Genomic DNA, 21,676 nt, shown 5'->3' on the forward strand with positions numbered 1-21,676 from the left:
AAACATTGGATGAATAAATTCAAATGCTAAAAATCTGTCCTATTTCACCAAGAAACATGATTTTCTATTAATTTCTCCCCTCTTAGGTTCCCTGTGAATCCAGGGAAGTTACTTAAGAGCATCTTAGTAGAGAAAAAAAAAATTGGTAGTTCCATATGAGAACTGTTTACCTAAACTCGGTCAGCATTGGGGATCTAAGTTACTGGAATCACGTAAGAACTCATTCCTTCCCAGTCCGTTTTGCCTCACTATTCAGATGGATGCAATACGTTACATCCTTCCTACCATGGAAAACACACACACTGGCCTTTTGATGTTTCACCACATTTGATAATATTTTGACATCCACACTCCAGACCAGAACATCCTAGATGACACAATTAGAATTCAAATGCATAGACCGTTAGAACTGAAAGGGACTCGCAAGAGAACTGAATCGTATCTCCTCCCTTTACAACTAAAGAAACATAGTTGCAGCGAAACAGAGACTTGGGCCTCATCACATGGCTAGATAATGGCAGGGCTAGATAATGGCAGGGCCAGATCTGAAGGCTACGTCTCCAGTCTTCTTGTTCAAGTTCTTTCCACAGCCTCCACTGCTTTCCAGCGTCAGTGCAGGCTTTCTAAACACTCTTGAAGGGTTAGATGGAGCTATTCCTTGGGAGTCAGCCCCTCCCATTCCAGAGCTGCCTCTGCTATTCCACTGGATGAATTATAGATGCAAGAGGTTACTAAAGCCTGAATAGGCAGACGAGCTCCCTTTCTTGACCTAATGTGTTACATTCTGTCAGTCAGGAAGGTGGGCAGCAATACTTAGAGTTATCAGTTGCTCCCATAGTAAATTACTGTTCTAATTTATCTAAAATCCATTGTTGCTATGCAATGCAGGAGCATTCTGGTTTTGAATTATGTGAGCAATTCAGTCATCTGGTTCATGTCTAAGAATTATACATGGCTAGTTGGCATGCATAATTTGGGGCAGCAGCCTTCTAACAACTGTTTTGATGACTCTGTGACAGGAAATCTGGTTGCATTAAATTCCCACCTTCTGGCTCCAGGGATGCCCATCCAAGCAGGCACTAACGGCTAATAAAGACGAACAGGTGAACAACAGGGTTCAGGGGAAAGAGAATTCAACTTGACATTATAATTATTTGCATTAGAACCCTACCTCTGCCCATCACTAGCAGAAGGACTTTAAGCATTACACTTGGTTTCTAAGCCTCTCTGTCCTTATCTGTAAAATTTGAACAGAGCTAAATTTCATTTACATATACTGTATTACTGGGCCAATACTATAATTTGTGATGATCAGTTAACCCCAGAAATGAGAAGACAACAATAATACGGAAAATGTTAAAAATTCTGTGTCTGGGATGCTACCGGTCTAACTAGGTATAAAACCCTGCTCAGCCACTTACTAGTTGTGTAATCTTGAGCAAATTTCATCATCTTCGTCCTTCTGTTTTCATTTATCATTCATTAAAAAGTTCGAAAATACTGAAAATAGAAGACTAGAATTAACTAAAATGAAACACTAATCACCAGCTTAAGCAATTTTCAATATTTTGCTAATATCCTTTCGTCTCTCTTTCCCAACACTTTTTTTTTCCTCGAGGTATTTTAAAGCACATTTGGGCAAGTTGTTGTTTTAAAGATCTCTGTGCTTCAATTTTCTCATCTAGGAAATGAAGATTATAATATCGAATTCATGGGGTAGAACTGTACTTCGTATTCAATAAATGTTAACTATTATTATTTATGTAGATACCTATGTGCACCGCCCCCTCTGAGGCGTAAAAGCACTTTGCAGCTCCGCGCGCGCCTCTCAGGACAGAGGTTGTTAAATAAACAGCCTGGAAGAACCCGAGTCCTGCGTGGCTAATATTACGTGCACCCCCTTCAGGCCGCCCTCGTTCAGAACAGCTCAGTTTAAGGATGAAGTTTGTCCTTCGCAGGCTCCCGTCGCCACTCGTGAAAATGAGGGGCGGGAACAGGAAATGGGGTTAGAGCGAGTGCCGGTGCTGGGAGGCAGCTGAGAAGAGCAGAGGGCCGCCGCTGGAAAACGTGAGGAAGAGCCAGGATGTTCCGGATCGAGGGCCTTGCGCCGAAGCTGGACCCGGAGGAGATGAAACGGAAGATGCGCGAGGATGTGCTCTCCTCCATACGGAACTTCCTCATCTATGTGGCCCTGCTCCGAGTCAGTGAGTGTCCTTACAGGCTGTGGCCATGAGACTAGCAGGGAGCTCGCCGACACTGCCCGCCCAACTCTGGTCTCACCGGCCTTTTGGGGTCCCTGGAGCGGAGCTAAGCGGTCGCGGGGTGCAAGGGACGTGCACGTCGAGGGCAGCGGGCGCATGCGCGCGTTGCTTAGGCTCTGCGGGCCTGGGTGGGGGTACCGGAGTGCAAGCGGCGGCGGGAACCGCGAGGTTATTCACCCAGCCTCGCCCTGTCGTAAGAGCGTTTGAATTGAAAGAGCCTGTAAGGTCATCCCCCAGAGCAAGTCCCTCGTTTTGCAGACAGAAAAACTGGTATCTAGAGTGGAGAAATGGCTGGCTCAAGGTCACTCATCGATTCGGTGAATGATCTTGACCTAGAATCCAGAGTTCTTAACTGACTGCCAAGTTTCCATGCTTACATCACTGCTTACCTCTGAAATCCAAAAGCTTTTGTTCTTTTTAGTTGTAGAGGGTGAAGTAGATAATTACCTTTTTTTTCTTTCTTTTTTTCTTTTTTAAGAAGGAGAAGAAAGGATATGAGTCTATAGGATTAATGATAATACCTGATGATTTAGTTGACTTTTACGTTTGGTAGAAACTTTGCATTGCCTGATCTTGACAATAGCCCTTTGAGAGAGGCAGGGCCTAAGTCTGTATACCTCCTTTGCAAATGTGAACTCGACTTTCAGAGGGGACTTATGCAAAGTATTAGAATTGCAGGCACACAATATTAGAGCTGGATGCAGTTTTATAGATTAGTTCTCTAGTTTTACTGATAGGAATCTCAGAAGTGAATTGCCCCTTCATTTGCCACTTCATTTTCAGTTCAGCATTCTTTTCATTGTTCCTTGCTGTACGTTGTTGACAGGTCTGGATGGAGAGGCAGAGATGATTCAGATAGATGAAGACCATACCAAGTCTTCATGAGCCTCGTGGAAGACTCATGTTGGGCCTAAGGCTAGAGCTCTTGAGGTCTAGTCTCCCTTATTCTGCCCCTTTCACTGCCTGTGGTGTTAACTCTGGTTCCCCAGAGGAGGGAGCCCTGGTGAACGGAAACTCCCAAATCATCTTGCTCCTTCAACAGCTTTTTACAACTCCCAACTTTACTTATTTCCTCCTCTTACCTTTTTTTGGTTGACTTAGCTGCCAGTAAAATATTTGCTTCTTCTCAATGACCTTTGTATTTGAGATGAATCAAAAAAATTTTTTTAAACAGAATACTGTTCCTTATCCCTTTTTAAATTGAGATATAATTTGCATGTTATTCAATTCACCCATTTAAAGTGTACAATTCATTGATTCTTAGTATAGTCAGAGTTGTGCAGCCATCACCACAATCTGTTGTAGAATATTTTCTTCCCCTCTGAAAGAAACATCGTTAGCTGTCCATTAGCTGTCATTCCCCCATTTTCCACCGTCCCCAGCCCCTGGCAACCACTAATTGACTTTTTGTCTTTATAGATATCCCTATTCTGGACATTTTATATAAATCGAATTGTACAATATGTGACCGTTTGTGTTTAGGATAATTTTTCAAGGTTTGTCCATACTGTAGCATGTATCGGTATTTCCTTCCTTTTTACTGCTGAATAATATTCCATTGTATGGATATCCTACACTTTGTTTATCCATTGTTTTGATGACTGTTACTTTTTTTTCTGATAAGACTTAGTTTTAAAAAAAAAAGTCTGGGCATACTGCTGACTTGGTCAGCTTCTGACATATTTAAATATCTTCAGTTTAATATTAACAAAATGTCTTATTAATTTAGTATGGGTATTGAGAAATAATCTGGCAGCTTTCTTGGTCACAACCTTTTTTTCTAATAGTAATCTTTTATTTATTTATTTATTTTTATATTTATTTTTGGCTGTGTTGGGTCTTCGTTTCTGTGCAAGGGCTTTCTCTAGTTGTGGCAAGCGGGGGCCACTCTTCATCGCGGTGTGCGGGTCTCTTCACTATCGCGGCCTCTCTTGTTGCGGAGCACAGGCTCCAGACGCACAGGCTCAGTAGTTGTGGCTCACGGGCCTAGTTGTTCCGCAGCATGTGGGATCTTCCCAGACCAGGGCTCGAACCCGTGTCCCCTGCATTAGCAGGCAGATTCTCAACCACTGCGCCACCAGGGAAGCCCCTGGTCACAACCTTTTTTTTTCCAATATTTTTTAATTTGATAAAATACATATAAAATTTACCATCTTAACTATTTTTAAGTGTTTGGGTTAGTGGTATTAAATTCATAATATTGTATAATCATCACCACCATCTCCAGAACTCTTTTCATCTTGTAAAACTGAAACTCTGTAGCTATTAAACAGTAATTCCCCATTCCCCGCTCTTCCCAGCTGCTGGCAGCCACCATTTTTTTTTTTTTTTTTTGAGGAACCACTATACTGTGCTCCATAGCAGCTATACTGTTTTACACATCCTTGCCAACAGTTTTTTGTTAGTAGCCATCCTAGTGGGTGTGAAGTGGTATCTTGCTGTAGTTTTATTTTGCATTTCCCTAATGATTAATGATGCTGAGCATCTTTTCATGTGCTTATTTTGGCCATGGCACTGTTACACAGGGCAGTAATATCACTTCTTTTGATCCCTGTGACAACACTTCTTTGTTTTCTAGACATTTATATCTTCACCACTGTACTCATAATAACTGACGTAGGACTGTATCACACGTGAACAGGAGCATGTAAATGTCGTATAACTGATCAGTGGGGAACGAAAATATGTGTCCAGCTCTTCTGGATCCCTACTTCAATGTTTTCCCCCACTCTCTGTCTTTCAAATGTGTTTTTAAAAGTGATTTTGTTTCTTCTAGAGTTTTGTTCCTTTGACGGTTAAATCACAAAGTAAAGGCTTGTCATTTGAAGGAGGATTGGATTTCCTCTTTATCGTCCTAAAAGCAAGAACTACCTGGAGAAAAGATTTTATAGAATGAAAAATGAACTTTGTAATAATTCCAGCTGCATGACAATGGGATGGGCTACCTTGAAAGACAGTGATTCCCTTTGGCTGGGTGTGCAGGCAGAGGCTTGGCCACATTTGGGGTTGTTTTGAAAAATATGTTGAACTATAAGGTTTATCTCCCAATCTTGTAATTCCATATGTAACTTGTGATTATCTGGATCTAAAAACAAATTCTGGGTTTATTTTTCTTTCAGCTCCTTTTATCTTAAAGAAATTGGACAGCATATGAAGAGTGGGCTTCACGTGTGAATGCATGATATGAAGAACCTGGTTACAGCTTCTACTGCTATCTGCAGATGAATAGACCCAGAAAGATGTAAGAGACTCTCTGATTAAATGGACGTAAAAATTCTACTTGTTAAGAACAAGTTTGGCTCTGGTAACTGACCTTTATAGCTAAAAGATAAAACTATTTGGGAAGTATGAAGAGACGTACCTGTGATATTCAGCCTCGGTGAATGTTGGTGTTATTGTACATGATGTCAAACTCCGATTTCTAGCAAGTATTAATTATAAGGGAATTATGTCTGCAATGGCACTGTCGTGTGAGTCATTTCTGTGTACTTTTTTTACTTCTGCCTGGAGTATATTTGTTGAAGCGGTCCTTTCCATTACTTATGTTTTAGTGAAGCCAGTGCACAACCATGTCATTTAAGCACGGGACCGTTAGTCTATATTTTTAATAAATGTACCAACTAAGAAAAATAGGGCTTTTATTTTTCTTAACCCACTTTTTGCTGCAAACCAACAGTCACTGGTGAGACTACTATAATGTTGTGACTATTACAAACTGCATTAAATTGAGTTCCTCTTGTTTTGGACTGGAGAATTTGCTAATCCTGATAAAACAACATGGTTTTATTCTTAAGCAATCTTTATGAAAGGCAACATTACTGCTTGATGCTGAGAATATATAATACCACCAAAGGGGGAAAACGCTATATTTTTAAGTCAGGTAGTTCTCCAAGTTTGTTGGGAGAGGGGGAAAGTCCTTAACCTTCTTCCCAGGTACAACTACATTCACTTCTTTTTAGCTAATTATATATATATATTTTTTAAAATTAATTAATTAATTAATTTATCTTTGGCTGCGTTGGGTCTTCATTGCTGCACGTGGGCTTTCTTTTCAGTTGCGATGAGTGGGGGCTACTCTTCATTGCCATGTGCGGGCCTCTCATTGCGGTGGCCTCTCTCGTCTTGGAGCACCGGCTCTAGGCGCGCGGGCTCTAGAGCGCAGGCTCAGTAGTTGTGGCGCACGGGCCTAGCTGCTCTGCAGCATGTGGGATCTTCCTGAACCAGGGCTCGAACCCGTGTGCCCTGCATTGGCAGGCGGATTCCTAACCATTGCGCCACCAGGGAAGCCCTTTAGCTAATAATAATTGAGTTTACCTTCTTGTCCCTAAATAACATGATTGTTACTTTATGATTTTTCTGTTTTAGACATTGCCTACTGACTTCTCCATGCATGTAAGGATTTGTGTCTCTTCCCTCTCCTTAGCTCCATCTCTCATGCATCTCATTTCTACTTCCTTCCAGTGTACTTATGTGTTGATTTTGATTAGATTGATTTCATTAGGACTCCAAATGCTGTTTGTTGTTTTCTTTTACTGTACATCTTTTTAATTTTCCTAGGCTTAGTTTTCTGTGAACTTATCACACTAAATCAGCTAAACTTTTTGCCATTTATCTAAATCGCTGATAGTCTTCTATGCCTGATGCGTGGCTGTATTCTCGGCTCTCCCTTCAGCATCATCCTGGGAATTCCTTTTCCCTCTTCTCCCGTGTTGGGTCTCTTGTTTTCCGTATCTCGTGTCCAGTATGTGTCTGTTCACTGAGTCTCTATATTGAGTACAGTACCCGTACCCATAACTGCCTGCTATCTCAGAATCCAGAGAACTCTCTATTTTACCCTTTTCAGAAAATAAGATTCTAATTTGGGGAGGGAGTTGGGGAAGAGAGGCTACTTAACTGTAGAGTTGCAGAGAGCATCCAACTACCTTCAACCAATTTTTTTTTTTTTAGTGTGTACACCTTCGTGCCCTACTTCCAAAGGTACATGAAACCACCAGTTCCTGAACCTTTTAGGGATTCTATGGTGTAAATTGGGTGTTGTTTGTTTTGCTTTTCCTATTGCTGACTCAGAATTCGGTTTTCTACCAGGCTATTTACTACTTGTCCACCTGCTTTCCAGCTTCTTACTTTGTTGCTATTGTCTCCTCTCCTCCTTTTCCATCCTTTCAGGTTTATACCTAAACAGTCTTTAAACAAACATCTTAAAAATCTTTGATGTTGTTTAATGGAATTTCTGGAGGGAGTGGAAGTAGTAGCTGGTGCTCAATCCACCATCTTTGCCCAGACAGCATGTATTTTAACCCTGTGATGCTGTGTTTCATGTTGGTAATTTATATCCATCCCTGACTTAAAGGGGTGCAGTATATAGTACTGTGATCATAAACACCTTATTTTGAGTCCTGGCTGCAACGCTTATGAGATGGATGACTTGTAGCAACTGAATGTCTGTATCTCATTTTCTTCATCTGTAAAATTAGCATAATAGAAACATCTGTCTACTTAAGTGTGTTGTAAGGATGAAATGAGAAAATGCAAGTAGAGCACAGTGCTGACGTTTCGTAAACACTAGTTGTTATTAATGGTTCGTCTTTGGTATAAGGTGTTTATAAGTGATTTGTGCTGGCATTCACTCCACTAATAGATTTCATTCATATTTCCAGATGCTATGAGATAGCATGCTTATCCTCTAATTATATACAAACTTCAAAATTACTGAACACTTAAAATTCATTACCTAAAAACAGCCTTAATCCATCAGTGTTAATGCCATTTTACAGATGGGGAGTTTGAGACTGGAAGTTTCAGTGGCTAATAAATAGCAGCTGGCCAAGGTTTAGGGCCTTTTAATGTTTATTTATTGTACCCTGTCCTTTAGTGCTTTTCTTTGTGGGGGGTGGTGATTGTTACCCTGGTTCCAGCACATGTTCAAGTTACAATAAGAGAAAATGTGATGGTGCAGTTTTTTACAGCTGACTTTTAAAAATTCAGGCCATAAACTCCACCGGGGGTGTCTAATACTTGTAATTAACAGTTCTGAAATAGTAATTAGAAAACAGAAGTAGGAATTTTACTCCTAAATTAGGCTAGTGTTCTTCTGCTACCAGTGCATTTCATTTTCAAACTGCTTTATCATTGCTCTTTGTAGTTCTTCTGTGAAGTGAGTTAGCATTTCGATTACAGTGTGTTCCATAGTTTGTAGGTGGGTAAACTTGGGCCTAGAGTTGGAATGAAGAACAAGTGAGGAATCAACTTTTTCTCTTCCCACTCCTTTGCTTGAGCTGAGTGTCTCTCTTTACCTATAAGATCCAAGCACCAGAGAGTGCTGTAGATAGTATCAAAAGGAAATCGGCCAGACATTTTACTCTGTTTTGCTATGACTTGATCACTGGATAAATTCTGCTTGTAGCTTAGGTCATCAAAGAAGCCACTAAAGCAGGAATTGGAGAGCTTTCTGTTCACAGTCAGATGGTAAATACTTTAGGCTTTGTGGGCTCTGTGGTCCCTGTCAGCTCTTCAGTTGCAGTGTGAAAACAGCCTTAGACAATATGTAAGCCGATGAGCATGGCTGTGTTCAAATAAAACTATGCAGAATTGTGGCAGGCTGGATTTGGCTTATAGGACACCTGCTCTGAAGTGAAGGGCAGAATTTGGCCAAGTGTGAAATGGCCTCCAACATTACAGAACTGTTTTATTATTTTAAAGGTGAGACGTTTGTTCTGTTGCAAATTATATAGGGAAAATGATGTCACATAGGGTCTGGCTTTTTAAAGTCCCAGAGATTAATAATTCATTGATCGGTTACTGAGTTTCTATTATATGCCATGCTTTTGTGCCAGAAGCTGGGAATGGACAGTCATGGGACTGCCGTTTTGGTCTATAAATCATCGTAGGATTCCATACAAGTGGACGTCTGGAGGACCTCACCTTGCTGGAGGTTTAGACTTGAAGGATTAATGGTGGTTGTCTATGGGAAAAGGTTACAGAAGGGAGGGCCAGGCAGGAATCATATTGATTAAGGTGTTCAAACCATATTGATCAAGGGGAGTTCAAAATTGCTTACTTAAACCTAGATGCAATGTAGAGACTAGGTTTGAAGGGGAGATCAAGGAGGATGAATGAGCAGACCAGTATTGATTCGGATAAATGTAGTGTAGGGGAAAGAAGGAATTCAGGGAAGGCTCTGGAGGTGTAGAGATTATTTCTGGATGGACCCAGTGTAATCACAAGGGTCTTATAAGAGGGAGAAAGAAGGTGCAGAGTCAGAGAAGGTATTACAACAGAAGCAGAGGTGGGAATGATGTGGCCACAAGCCAAGGAGTGTGGGCAGCCTCTGTGTTCCAGAAGCTGGGAAGGGTGAGGCACAGATTCTTCCCTAGAGCCTCCGGAAGGACCACAGGTCTGCTGACACCTTAACTTTAACCCCTTAAGACCTGTTTCAAACTTCTGACCTCCACAACTGTAAGATAATTTGTGTTGTTTTAAGCCACTAAGTTTGAATAATTAGAGCAGCAATAGCAAACTAGTACATTTATAGCACTCCTTCCTCCATCTCCTGTTATCATGGCCTCATCCTCTTCATATCTAGGGTAAATCCCTTACCTGTTCTACCATCTTTTGCAAACTTTATTATTCACTGACTGTGTGATCATTCTTGAAATACTCTCTGGTCCTGGATTATCTTCTCTTTATAAACTTCCAGCCCATTAAAGACCATGGCTTTAATTACCATCTATTTAGAAGAAACTCCCAATGTTTATTTCCAGTTGAAATGTTGGCCATGTTTGGATACCATATGCTCACTCAGCATCTCCATCTCACCAATATTTTCAGCTTAGCAGGTCCAAAACTGAACCCATTATTTTTCACTTGAAACTTGTTGCCTAATTCAGTAAATGGTACCATCAACACAGCTGCTTAAACCAGAAAGCAGGGAGTCTTCCTTGAATCCTTAATTACATCTCCGAAGTCCCTCTTGCCATCTAAGGTACGTATTAAGAGGTTTGGAGATTAGGACATAGACATTTTGGGTGGGGGCATTCTGCCTACCATGTGTAATAAAGGTTTAGATGTGGTGGGGAAAAGTTGAGAGTTTCCTTCTGCCCAGATCTGCTTTCTCTGGAAAGACATTTGCTGACCTCAGTCCTCCTTAGTCTTAGTCACTCAATCCCACAGCCATAGCCTAGATTTAATTTCCTTCCTCCAAAACAAATAACTTAGCCCCACCAGACTCTATCATGGATCTATTCACCCTACCACCTAGTTTCTGTGCTTCACTGCCCTCATGCCTCAACTTACACTCCATTAGCCATCATTGTAATCATTCTTGCATACGCCTTCAACTCTCTTCCCTCCCTCTAGCTTCATTGTACTTCTCTAGCAAAACCCCACCTTGGTTAAATCCAGCTCTTTGCCTACTCTGTGCAATGGAAAGTGTCTGGAAAGAAACATCCTGAAAGGTTCTACCTGGAAAATAATGACTGCTGAACCTCAGTTGGGTCCTGCAGGACCACTATGTTTCCTTAGTTCATTCTTCTCCGTGAGATAAACATTTCATACCTTCTCAAACCTCCAGGATCTCCCCTCATCTTCAAGCTCAGCTGATGATGTTGCTTCTTCTTTCCCTGAGAAAATAGAGGCATCCAGAGGAAAGCTTCCATAAACTTACCCCTTGATAACCCACCCACCAGCATTTGTAGCCTCCCTCCTGTTAGGAAAGTCCGCTCCTGTTTAAGGCCAGACCCATCCCACATGCACGCAATCAGTCCCACCCGCCTCAACTACCCAAGGATCATGATCCAGCCGTTCTCCCTCACTTTTCTTTCTTTATTGGATCATTCCCAATAGTATTCAAAAGGGCTGTGATTTCTTCTATTTTAAAAAGAATTTTTTCTAAAAGCCCTGTTGCCAGTCTGTTCCCTGGAGCAGATGCTGAGATTCTGTGCAGGAGGTTTTGGGGGTAATATTTTTGGGAAAAACACTTTCGAGTGCAAGTGAAACAAGTTTGGGCAGGAGAAGTTGAACTGTGGTGCAGCTGCAAATATGGACATCTAGGACTGTCCCAGTTTTAGCACTGAAACCTCTCAGTCCTGGGCAAGCCAGAATGTTTGGTCGCCCTAGTTGCAAAAGCAGCTTTAGTCAGTCCCACAGGTAACTGATGCTGGGATGGCCCTTCAGAGAAGTCCTGAACAAGGCAAGAGGGCAGGGCCTTTGGACCCTTGCATCAACTAGCCGTTGCATGGGGACTGGTGGGCAGGTGTATTTCAGTGGAGGCAGCTTCCTTCAGCTGACCTGAGGGGGATGCAGCTGTGAGGTGTCAGCAGCTAACACTCCTAGCCGCTGGGGGAATGAGTTCCTTCGTCCCAAAGTTGAGATCTGGGTGGTTCAGCACAGCATCTACCGTAGTCCTCTTGAATCCTCAGCCGTCTCCATCTACCATCCCATTTTTCTGCTCTCAGTTAAATGCCTCAATAAGGTGGTTTTTATTTTCATTCCTTCCTCTCATTGTCTCCTGAAACTACTCCAGTTAGGTTTGCATCCCCACGAATCTTGTGAAACTGCTCTTGTTAAGGTTAACACTGACCCGTCTTACCCTGTCAGCAGCATTTAACACACTACCTCTTACTATTTTAACCACCTTGTGGGCCTTCTTAATTTTCCTCTTATTCACCCTTTCTATTCCACTTATCCACCCTTCCTCAGATTCTTCTGCTGGTTCTTCATCTCTAACCTCTGAAACTTGCAGTGCCCCAGGCTTTACTCTTCAGACCTCTTTATTTACAGTATAGATTCTGCACTGACTCTTGGTGATCTCACCTGATCTCTTGGCTTTAAATGCCATTTATGGGCTGAGAACTCTCAAATTTATATCTCCAGCCTACACCTCTCCCCTTAATTCCAAACTTGTCCAATAACAAACTCCCAGTCTTCCCCTTTCATGAAACCTACTCTCTCAGTCACAGGAGATGATAATTCCGTCTTCCAGTTGCTTAAACTAAAACCCCGAGTGTCATCCTTAACTCCTCTCTTTCACGTCCCACACGAATCCTTCAGAAAACCCTGCTGGCCCTTGAGTTAGAATCAGAATCTGACCTCTTCTCACCAACTTCATTGGCACCACCCTGGTCCAATCCACCATCATCACTTTTCTGAATTATTGCAACAGCCTCCTAACTAGACTCCCTGCTTCCACCCTTGCCCCTCTGCAGTCTGTCCTCAACACAGCAATCAATGGTTCTCTGAAAATTTAAGCCAGAAAATGTCACTACAGCTGAAAAACCTTCAGTGGCTTCCTGTCTTATTCAGAGTAAAAGCCAAAGCACTTCTGGTTGCCCACAAAGTTCTGTACAGTCTGGGCCTCATTACTTCTCTGATCTTATCTTTTATGATTCTCCTCTCCCTCACTGCACTCTGGCCATACTGGCCTCCTTGCTTCCTCAAACAAACGAGACATGCTACTGCCTCAGGGTCTTTGCACTGGCTGTTTCCTTTGCCTAGGACGCTCTGTTCCTTTAGATTTCCAAGTGCCTCACTCCCTCTCCTTGGGTCTCCACTTAAATGGCATTTTTCCATTGAGGCCTTTACCAACTCCTTTAAAGGTTATGTTTCAATTTGTGAAAACCCAGCAAGTTGTAGACTTAGGATATTTGCATTTTTCTATAGTTACATTATATTTCAACATTTTTTTTTTTTATTACAAGCTCTTCGGCACTCTATACCCCCCTTCTTTATTTTTCTTCCTGGCACTTATTTAATATATTTTTTCCTTATTTATTTTGTTAATTGTCTCCTTTCGCTAAATATATGCTTGATGAGGGCAGGGGTTTTGTCTTACTATGTTCACTGTAGTATCCCAGTACCTAGAAGAGTGCCTGGCACCTAGTAGGCACTCAGTATTCATTGAATAATAGAATGGAAGTAGAGTGGAGAAGTTTTTTTAACTAGTTGTGGGAAGTGTGAGAGTGAGCTGACTAGAAAAAGGTCAGATGGTATTAGAACCCCAGTTAAGATAGGTGATCATGAATTTGCAGTGCTTGGATGTGGGCTTTTTCTCTAGCACTGCTCTGCTGCCTAAGCTCAGAGAAGGTGGAGGGTTGGATTCTTCCGGGGGTGGGGCTTGCCACGTGGATAAGGTGATCCGACAGGGTCAGGGAGTGACTGAAATAATGCACAAGGCATCTAAGCTTGGATAAGGAGGAAAAAGCAGGAGGGAGCTGATGGCCAGGAAGAAAACAGAAGGGTCAGTCCTGCTGAGGGCAGCTGTAGGAGTGGGAAGTAGCCCTGAAGACCTGTTATGCCCAAAATACCTTTCCTTCACTTTCATTGGAGAGAAAAGTTCCTATCCTGAAAAACAGAATCCATTCATTCTGTTTTCCGAAGAGAGACGTAAACTCCAACTTGTGGCCCTTCAGGCTGTTAGCACAAGATCAAAGTTTATTGGTTTCACAGCTAAGCATATATGGAGTAATCTGACAAGGACCACATCTAACCTACTACCACAATTTACCCTCCCCCAAGTTATATGTTTATTTAGGAGGAAAGAAAGTAGCTAAGTGCAGATATGTTCATGATACCAAGAGACTGAAGACTAATTTTTATGGGACAATGCGAAACATAATGAAGACCACTGCTGGGTGTGATACATACAGCAATGGGAGGTTGTATGATGCTTTTCTTCCCCAAATTCAAATTGCATTGTCTCTGATTATTTGAGCTGATAGAAGGGAAGCAATATAGAGATTACTTAAAATAATAAAGATATTGCAAAAAAAGTTTTTAGAAATGTGGTAGATAAGAATTAAAGCCAGGAGATGATCAAATAAATTGCTCATCTTAACATCATTAGTAAAGTTCAGCATTTAGATGTTTTCAGTGTACTTTTGAGTAAAATTTAATAAGCTTACTATTGAATCTTTACATCAATTATAGAATTTCATACTCAATTTTTGTAATATCCATTGTTTTCACTGGTCACAAGCATGTGAAACGACAAGGATTCTTTACTGAACATAAAAGTAAAAGTGTAAGTAAAATCTCAAACCTATTAAATCAAAAAAAAATCATTCTTAGTAAAATACTGTTGTTAGCTTACTGAAACAATGATGCTGTTAAAGAAGTTGAAGAGAAAGGCATTTAGTTTAACATCTACTTTCCCCTCTTTAACCTAACCCTCCCTGTTAGCAAGCTTTCTACTACTGTTTAGAAATTCATCACCATAGGGCTTCCCTGGTGGCACAGTGGTTAAGAATCTGCCTGCCAATGCAGGGATCACAGGTTCGAGCCCTGGTCTGGGAAGACCCCACATGCCGTGGAGCAACTAAGCCCGTGCGCCACAACTACTGAGCCTGTGCTCTAGAGCCCACGAGCCACAACTACTGAGCCCGTGAGCCACAATTACTGAAGCCCGTGCGCCTAGAGCCCATGCTCCCAACAAGAGAAGCCACTGCAATGAGAAGCCTGCGCACAGCGATGAAGAGCAGCCCCCGCTCACTGCAACTAGAGAAAAGCCTGCCTGCAGCAACAAAGACCCAACGCAGCCAAAAATAAAATAAATAAAATAAATTATTAAAAATAAAGAAGTTCATCACCATAAAAAGAATTTGTATTTTTTACATTGTTGTTCCCTAAGTTGCAAGGTGCTTATTTATTCCTGATCTGACAGAAAGCACTTAATTTTTTTCAGCCTGTTTTCTTAAGTGTATTGAACTTAGATCACTCTTAATTATCTCGCCTTCCTTGAGTTTACACAGAGTAGCAGAGGAAGAACTGGGGGGAGCCTAGAAACTGCTAGATACTATAGACTCAGACTATCACTTATTTCCTTCTTCCCAATTCCATGTGTAAATAAAATGGTAAAATAGCATATTTTTAATACTTGTTTCTTGGTAGGAAAAGGACTTAAGGTAAATATGTCTTCATGTTTATGGGTAACTGATGTTCTTTTCACACAAAATTTTAAGAGTAAATGGGTGCTAGGTGTCATGTACTTGGGAATTAAAGAATGCATGCCAGGGACAGTTGGGAGCATTTTCATACACAGATACCTGCCAAAGGAGAAGTTCAAGTATAATAGGGAAAAGAACACTGGCAGTGTCAGGCTGCATGTGCAGAGGGCTTTTCCAAAACAAGCTGCAAACCACACAAGAAGCTTTTAAACAAAGACCTACTGAATCAGAATTGCTATGGATGGAGCACAGAACTCTTATTTTGTAAAGCATCCAGGTGACTTAATTGGCCCAGGATCTGCTTTGGGTAACCAGACCTTAAATTAAGGTCTTTTCAAATTCTGAAATTCTGGACTGGTTTAGGAATAAGATCAAGCAAAATTAAAGATGAAAGCAATTTTTTAGGTTGCATCAGTAAAATTACAACACTAAGGTCTCCAGGTCTGACAGATGCCTCAGGAGTAGCCCCCTTGGCAGAGTAGAGTTTGGCAGAGTACTGAAGGTGTCTGGAAACCATGCTGCTAGAGAGATGATTGAAAGAATTAGAGGTGGTTAGCCTTGAAAAGACCTATAGTAGGAGTTTGAGAGCTGTTTTTTAAAAACTAAAAGGGTTGTTATGTCAAAGAAAGTTATGGTCCTAGAAGGCACAATAGGATAAAGGTTTGGAAGCCAAGAGGGAAGATTCCTTCTTGAACTCACTAACAACTGCTGTGACCAAGATGGGCAAGGTCACAGAAGGGGCACTTCTTCACTGGAAATGTGTAAGAAGCTGAACATGGATACCCTACAGCAGGAAAGGGATTGCCACTGTGAGGGAAAAGTTTTTGTCACTGTCTTTTCCTCTTGAATACAAGTATTATCCCACATTTTTCTGCCCCACATAATATCTTTACAAAGAAGGGGCTGAATTGAAGGCAGAAAGATTGGCTTTCGGACACTACCCATTGTCCAGGCCTCTGAAAAAATATTCCCAATCTACCTGGTGGAGGTGTGCACAGTCACAGATATTTATTTATTTAGTGACTACAGAGGACCAGGCACTGTGGTAGGTGAGGGATACAGAAGAGAAGAATGCGGTCATTGTACCAATCCTTAAGAGGCTTACAGAATAGCAGGGGAGTCGCACATTACCTAAGTTCATCAATAATTATGTCATTATATTATATAAACTGCTAGGAGAGTGAAGTAAAGGTAACTGTGAGAACATGGAATAAAGGAGCCTGGCCTGTTGGGTTGGGGAAGAAGCAGGGAGGGCTCCCTGAGGAAGTGACGAAGTAAGATTTGGATGAATAGGAACTGTCCACATGAAAGGCGGGGGGGTAGTGGGCTTTGAAAAAGTGTTAAAGCATATATGTTTAAGGAAGAAGGAGGCAAGTGTGACTTAAGTGTGTTGTGCACAGAAGAACAAGAAGACCTTCAGTTCTTTCAGGAACTCCTGTTGTGTTTTCATACTTCAGTCTTAAGAAAGCGATCCCATCCTGACATCTGCTGGCTAGTATATATACTACAACTCCAAAATATACTACACAACAAAGCCTTAGTAACCTTATTTTTTAAAGGCTACAATAATAAATTAGAAATAAAGCACCAGGTCTCTTCCCTACTCTATTATAGATGTCACCCAGGAGACCATGAACAGTTGCTACTTCTGTGCGCTCAGTTTTACAGCTATGCTTATGTGGTGTCATTTGCCTGCTTTTGTGCAAGTTCACGAAAACATAGAAATCACATGTATAAAAGTTGAACAGACTTGTTACTGAGAGGTAAAAACATTACACAATCACTTATACACTTTGTCTTTTAAACACGGTATCTTATGAAATATTTTCAGAGTTATAAAAGGTTCTTAAATTGTTTTCTTCAGAAACACAGCTGGCTTTAGTCCAATAAGCATTCTGCTAAGGCTAAAGATCTGCTTTAAGCATGTCTGATTATTTTCAGCTTTTTCTCAGTCACATTAGTAGTAGTATTTTCATTTTCCATTTTCTGCCTATAATGGACAAAAATACAAAAAAATTAAATATTACATAAACAACTGTACATTGATAATGCTACATCTGAAACTGAATGTTCCACTGGCAGCTGCCTCACCATACAATTGCTTGAAATATTCATTAATCAGCTGACATTAAAAGATAAATTTGGTGAACAAAGGGTGATTTAGAGACATTGATATGTAATGTAGAAAATGTGGGTTGTTGGAGAATACAGATTTATGTTAGGAAGGAACACTAGAATTAGTTCAAAGTCCTCAGCTCTGCTATTAGTTATGTGACTATATGAGTCAGATTTTTAACTTGTAACACCAAAATCCAGTTTTAGTAGATTTAAGGAGAAAAGTAATTCATTAAAAGGATTATAGGTAGTTTAGCATCACTAGGAGGCCTGGAGACTAGGCAACTGGAATATCACCCTTTGTCACCTGGTCACTCCATACAACTGGCGCAGTGAGGACACCATCTCTGCTGAAGATTAGATGCCACTACTTATTACCAAGGCCACAGTTCCCTGGACTATGACAGCAGCCAGTATTGCTCAAAGAACTTCATCTTGCTGCATTTGCCATGGTCACCAAAGAGAATTACTCCAAGATACAACTTTGCTGTATCTCTGGCTCCCAATTCAAAGTCCGAGGAATATTTAATTTGTAGTGTCAGGGTCACGTGGAGAAGTAGAGAAAAAAAAATCTGAATTTCAGCTTCTGTAGTGAAAGGCATGCTCTGATTCCCAACAAGCTCTCATAAGATGGGGAATTCTCAAATGTGGGAAGGGAGTTCAGGTACTGGGCAGCCGAAAAGGAATGACACATGTCTATTATGTTGACCCCGGGCAAATCACTCTGAGCCTCCCTTTTCCATAAAACAAGGTAAGTAAAGTTCACATAGCTGAGGAGATGCTGTATGTGTACTTACTCATTTTATAATAAATACCAACTATGTATCAGAATGCAAAGATGAGCAGGTCCTCTCCAGGTGAGATGAGGGCAGAAAGAAGAGGGGACTCAACTGTGGTTTACAAATGACGTTCTTATAGTTAAGTACTTACATTTAAAAACAAATTTTCTATGTGGCAAGTGATGTTTGCACCACTAATGAGAAAGACAGACAGCATGCTCTTATAGAAAGCGGCTGTTGTACTCCCTTGAAAGGCTTAGCTGTTTTATAGAAATGCCAAAACAATAATGTTGGCTGACACAAATCCGGAAACTCGGGCTTTTGATTGCTTTTTGAGACATCTGGACTACCAGTTTCATACAATGGGACACTCTTCAAAGGATTAAACATGTTATAGCTTTGCCAGTCATACATAATGAGATAAATCATCATGCTCATTGTAGCGTGAACCTCCCCTGTTCTGATCTGATCTGACCTAAGTCAGAGTGGTCTACTATTTGTATCTAGCTACTGTGTGTACAGCTTTGTCTTTGCTTAAAATAAACTGTTGGCCTTAGGGTGTGTGTTTCTTTGTGTTTTTTTCCATTTATAAAAGAGAAGCTGCAGAGTAACTTGGGCCTCACCTGAGTTTAGTACTAATACTAAATTCATCATATGGTAATAATAGATGTAATATATTTTTATAGAATACATTCTGCAGAACTAAGGACTGAGATCGGTCAATGGGATCACAGAGATCAGCTATTACAAACCTCAATCTGGTGCAATGATTTCTTTTTCACAGCAGTCTTAAGTTAGATTTCTGAGGCTTACATTCTCTTCTAAAATCCAGAGGTCTGTATCCAAATGCATTTTGATCTCTTCATTTGGATGGCACACAGGCATTTAAAATTTAACAAGTCAAACATTGAGTTCTTGATCTTCCACCCTCCTCCCCAATATGTTCCTCTTACAAAAGTTCACTAAATAGCACTTTCATGGGCCCAGTCAGGTTAAGCTAGAACACTGGGGAATCCCCCTAATTTCCCACATCAAGCCAGGTTGACTACCTCAAAAAAAAATCTCAAATCTATTTCTATCTTCACTACCATCACTACCATTACTCCAGTCCAAGTCTTAACCAATCTACTTGCTTCCACTCTTTCTTCTGTCTATTCTCCACATAGTAGCTGGCATACTTTTTTTTTCCAATTTTTTTTTCGAAATATCATACTTTAAAAAGAAAAAAAAAAGGTGTCAAATCACTTACACCCTCCACCCTTTCAATGGCTTCCTTTTATATAAAATTTAAAAATCCTTATTGTGACCTAAATGTTGCATGATCTGGTCCCTACCTGCCTTTAATTTCACTTACACTGTTTTCTGTCAACACAATACGCTTCAGACAAACTGGACATCTTCCATTTACCCAAAGAGCAATCTACTCTCCTCTGCCCCACCCCACCCAAGAGCTTTCACACAGGCTTTCCCTGCCTCTCTTCCAGCTGGCTAACTCCTTTATCTGAAAGGTCTTCCCTGACCACCCTCCCTTGCCCCCTAGTTTTAAATCTGGGTTCCTTCAATGCACTTACCACAAATTAAAATACATATTTATTTAAGTGCTATCTGATTAATGTCTACCTTCAATCAAAAATTGAGGACAGAAACCATATCAGCTTCGTTCACCTCTGTGCCCATAATAATAACAGCAGCAACAACACTTAGATAACATTTACTATGTGGCAGGTATTGTGCTATACATAAAATTATTTAACATATACTCCCAGCATATTGTTTGGACCATAGCCAGCGGTCAGTTTGTTGAATGCATGAACCCAGTTCCCATGTGCACACCTACAAAGCTGCTCACTACCTCCTGGAACATCCCATTACACTGATAGATAACTGGTGATTGGAAGAATCTTTATATCGACCCCAGCTGCCTCCCTGCAATTTCCACCCAGTGATTCTATTTCTGCCCCTGTGGGGCCACGCAGTACAAGCCTTAATTGTCCTTCCGCAAACTCGACTTCGCAGCATCTGAAGACTCATCCGCCCCTCCTAGCGTCTCCCTTCCCGACCCTCCCGGCGCAGACTCCGCAGGGATCCTTTCCGCGGCGGTGGTCCGGAAGCCCAGCCCTGCCGCGCGACCGCCGCTCCCAGCATCCCCCGCCCTGCGCGTCACGTGACAGCGCCGCCCCGCAACGGCCCAGCAAATACCGCCCCCAGGCGGGGCTCAAGGCGTGACCGGCAGCCCGTGGCCGCGCGCCGCCGTCTTTGCTGCGGCCCCGACGCCCGCGGTCGGCACTTCTGTGGGCGAGTGTCCCGGACAGCTCCCGGCGAGGTAAGGGGGGACAGCCCGCGGAGGCAGCGGGCAAAGTGGCTCTGCCCGCGTCCCCGGGATGCCCAGGCCCCGGAGCGGGGAGCGGCCCGGGGCTGCCTCCCGGGGACCTGGGGCGCTTTGCGAGGCGCGCGGCCGAGGAGGCCCGGCTTGGTCCTGCCGGAGGCTGAGCACCTGGCCCCGGCGGGACCGGGAAGGGTGCCCTCAGGCCGCCCTGGGCCCCGCGCTCCCGCACTCTGCTGGCACCTGGAGGCTCAGCTGCGCCGGAGAACAGCTGTGCCTTGGTTTCCCCTCCTGTGAAACGATCGGGCCGGGAAGGTGGATTCTGCGGTTGCCTTCAGCCTTGAGGTTTCGCGAGTGTGATAGTGAAGTGGAAGAGGAAGAAGCAGACTCGAGATGGGAAGAATCCTCACCTAGGAACGCAGGAGCGAGTGTCTGAGGCCGGGCACCTTTTAAGTGTCTTCTGTATTTTGTGCAAATCGCAATCCTCTCCCGAGACTCGGTTTTCCATTTTTAAAGTAAAGGTGATAACCCCTGACCTCCCTTGCTCACAGGACTACAGTGAAGAACAGATGGAAAAGCCATTTGAAGAGCCAGAACTCAGGAGTCAGTTACACCTGGGTTCAGATCCTAGTTTTGCCACTTACTGTGCGTTCTCGAGCCAGATAGAACCCTCATCTGTTAAAAGAAGATAATAACCTTAACAGCTCATGAGATTGTTGTGAGAATTGAGTGTAATAGGACTTAAAACAGTGTCCGGCAGAGAAATGCTCAGTAATTAGTGCTATTAGTACAAGTATTAAATTAATAAGCTAGAGAGACATTCACGTGAGGGATGTTTAGAATAATCACACATCCGTTTCTGTATATTTAGTCCTAAAAAGAGTGCTGTTTTGATTTCCTAAGAAAGGGGCCAAGTGGAACCCTTTCCCCTTTTTTCTGTCTGGGCCCCCTTTGCCTTCTCATTTACAACTGGCCTGTGAACCCGTTGTTTCTACCAAATGAGTCAGGCAGGATGGGAACATTACTGGAGCAGACGGGTATCAGATTCCCTCTGAGGGGAAAGAAAAGTGCCAGGCATGTGCTGCCACCAAAAAAAGCACAATACAGTGATTGACTGTCAGAGCTGGAAGATGCCTGAGAAACCATCTAATCCAGCTGTCTCCTTAGGCAAATGGAGAAACTGGACCCAGAACTGAGGATAGGACTTTGATTTTCTCAGGACCCAACAGAATGTTGGCACTGGGTGGTGGAAAGAACACA

The 21,676-nt window shown here is 42.2% G+C and overlaps 2 protein-coding genes across 15 annotated transcripts in view; both read left to right on the forward strand.

Annotated features, from left to right (window-relative positions):
* Window positions 1-1,967: 1,967 nt before the first annotated feature.
* Window positions 1,968-5,719, forward strand: TOMM5 (translocase of outer mitochondrial membrane 5). The gene is made up of 2 exons (XM_082468809.1): window positions 1,968-2,204; window positions 5,381-5,719. Exons 1-2 carry the CDS (start codon window positions 2,084-2,086, stop codon window positions 5,413-5,415), a joined length of 156 nt encoding a protein of 51 aa, XP_082324935.1. The 5' UTR covers window positions 1,968-2,083; the 3' UTR covers window positions 5,416-5,719.
* Window positions 5,720-20,290: 14,571 nt separating this feature from the next.
* The window catches only part of FBXO10 (F-box protein 10), an 83,094-nt gene continuing 81,708 nt past the window's right edge, over window positions 20,291-21,676 (forward strand). For 10 of the 14 annotated variants that reach the window (XM_082468589.1, XM_082468583.1, XM_082468584.1 and 7 more), the window contains exon 1: window positions 20,330-20,416. The gene's annotated coding sequence lies outside the window, so the exon portion shown is untranslated. Of the gene's footprint in view, window positions 20,417-21,676 lie in introns of all 14 variants that reach the window. The other 4 variants (XM_082468586.1, XM_082468587.1, XM_082468590.1 and 1 more) reach the window with 3 other exon arrangements.

The sequence above is a fragment of the Balaenoptera physalus genome, assembly GCF_965194825.1.
Source record: "Balaenoptera physalus genome assembly, chromosome: 7".
Classification (NCBI taxonomy): domain Eukaryota; kingdom Metazoa; phylum Chordata; class Mammalia; order Artiodactyla; family Balaenopteridae; genus Balaenoptera; species Balaenoptera physalus.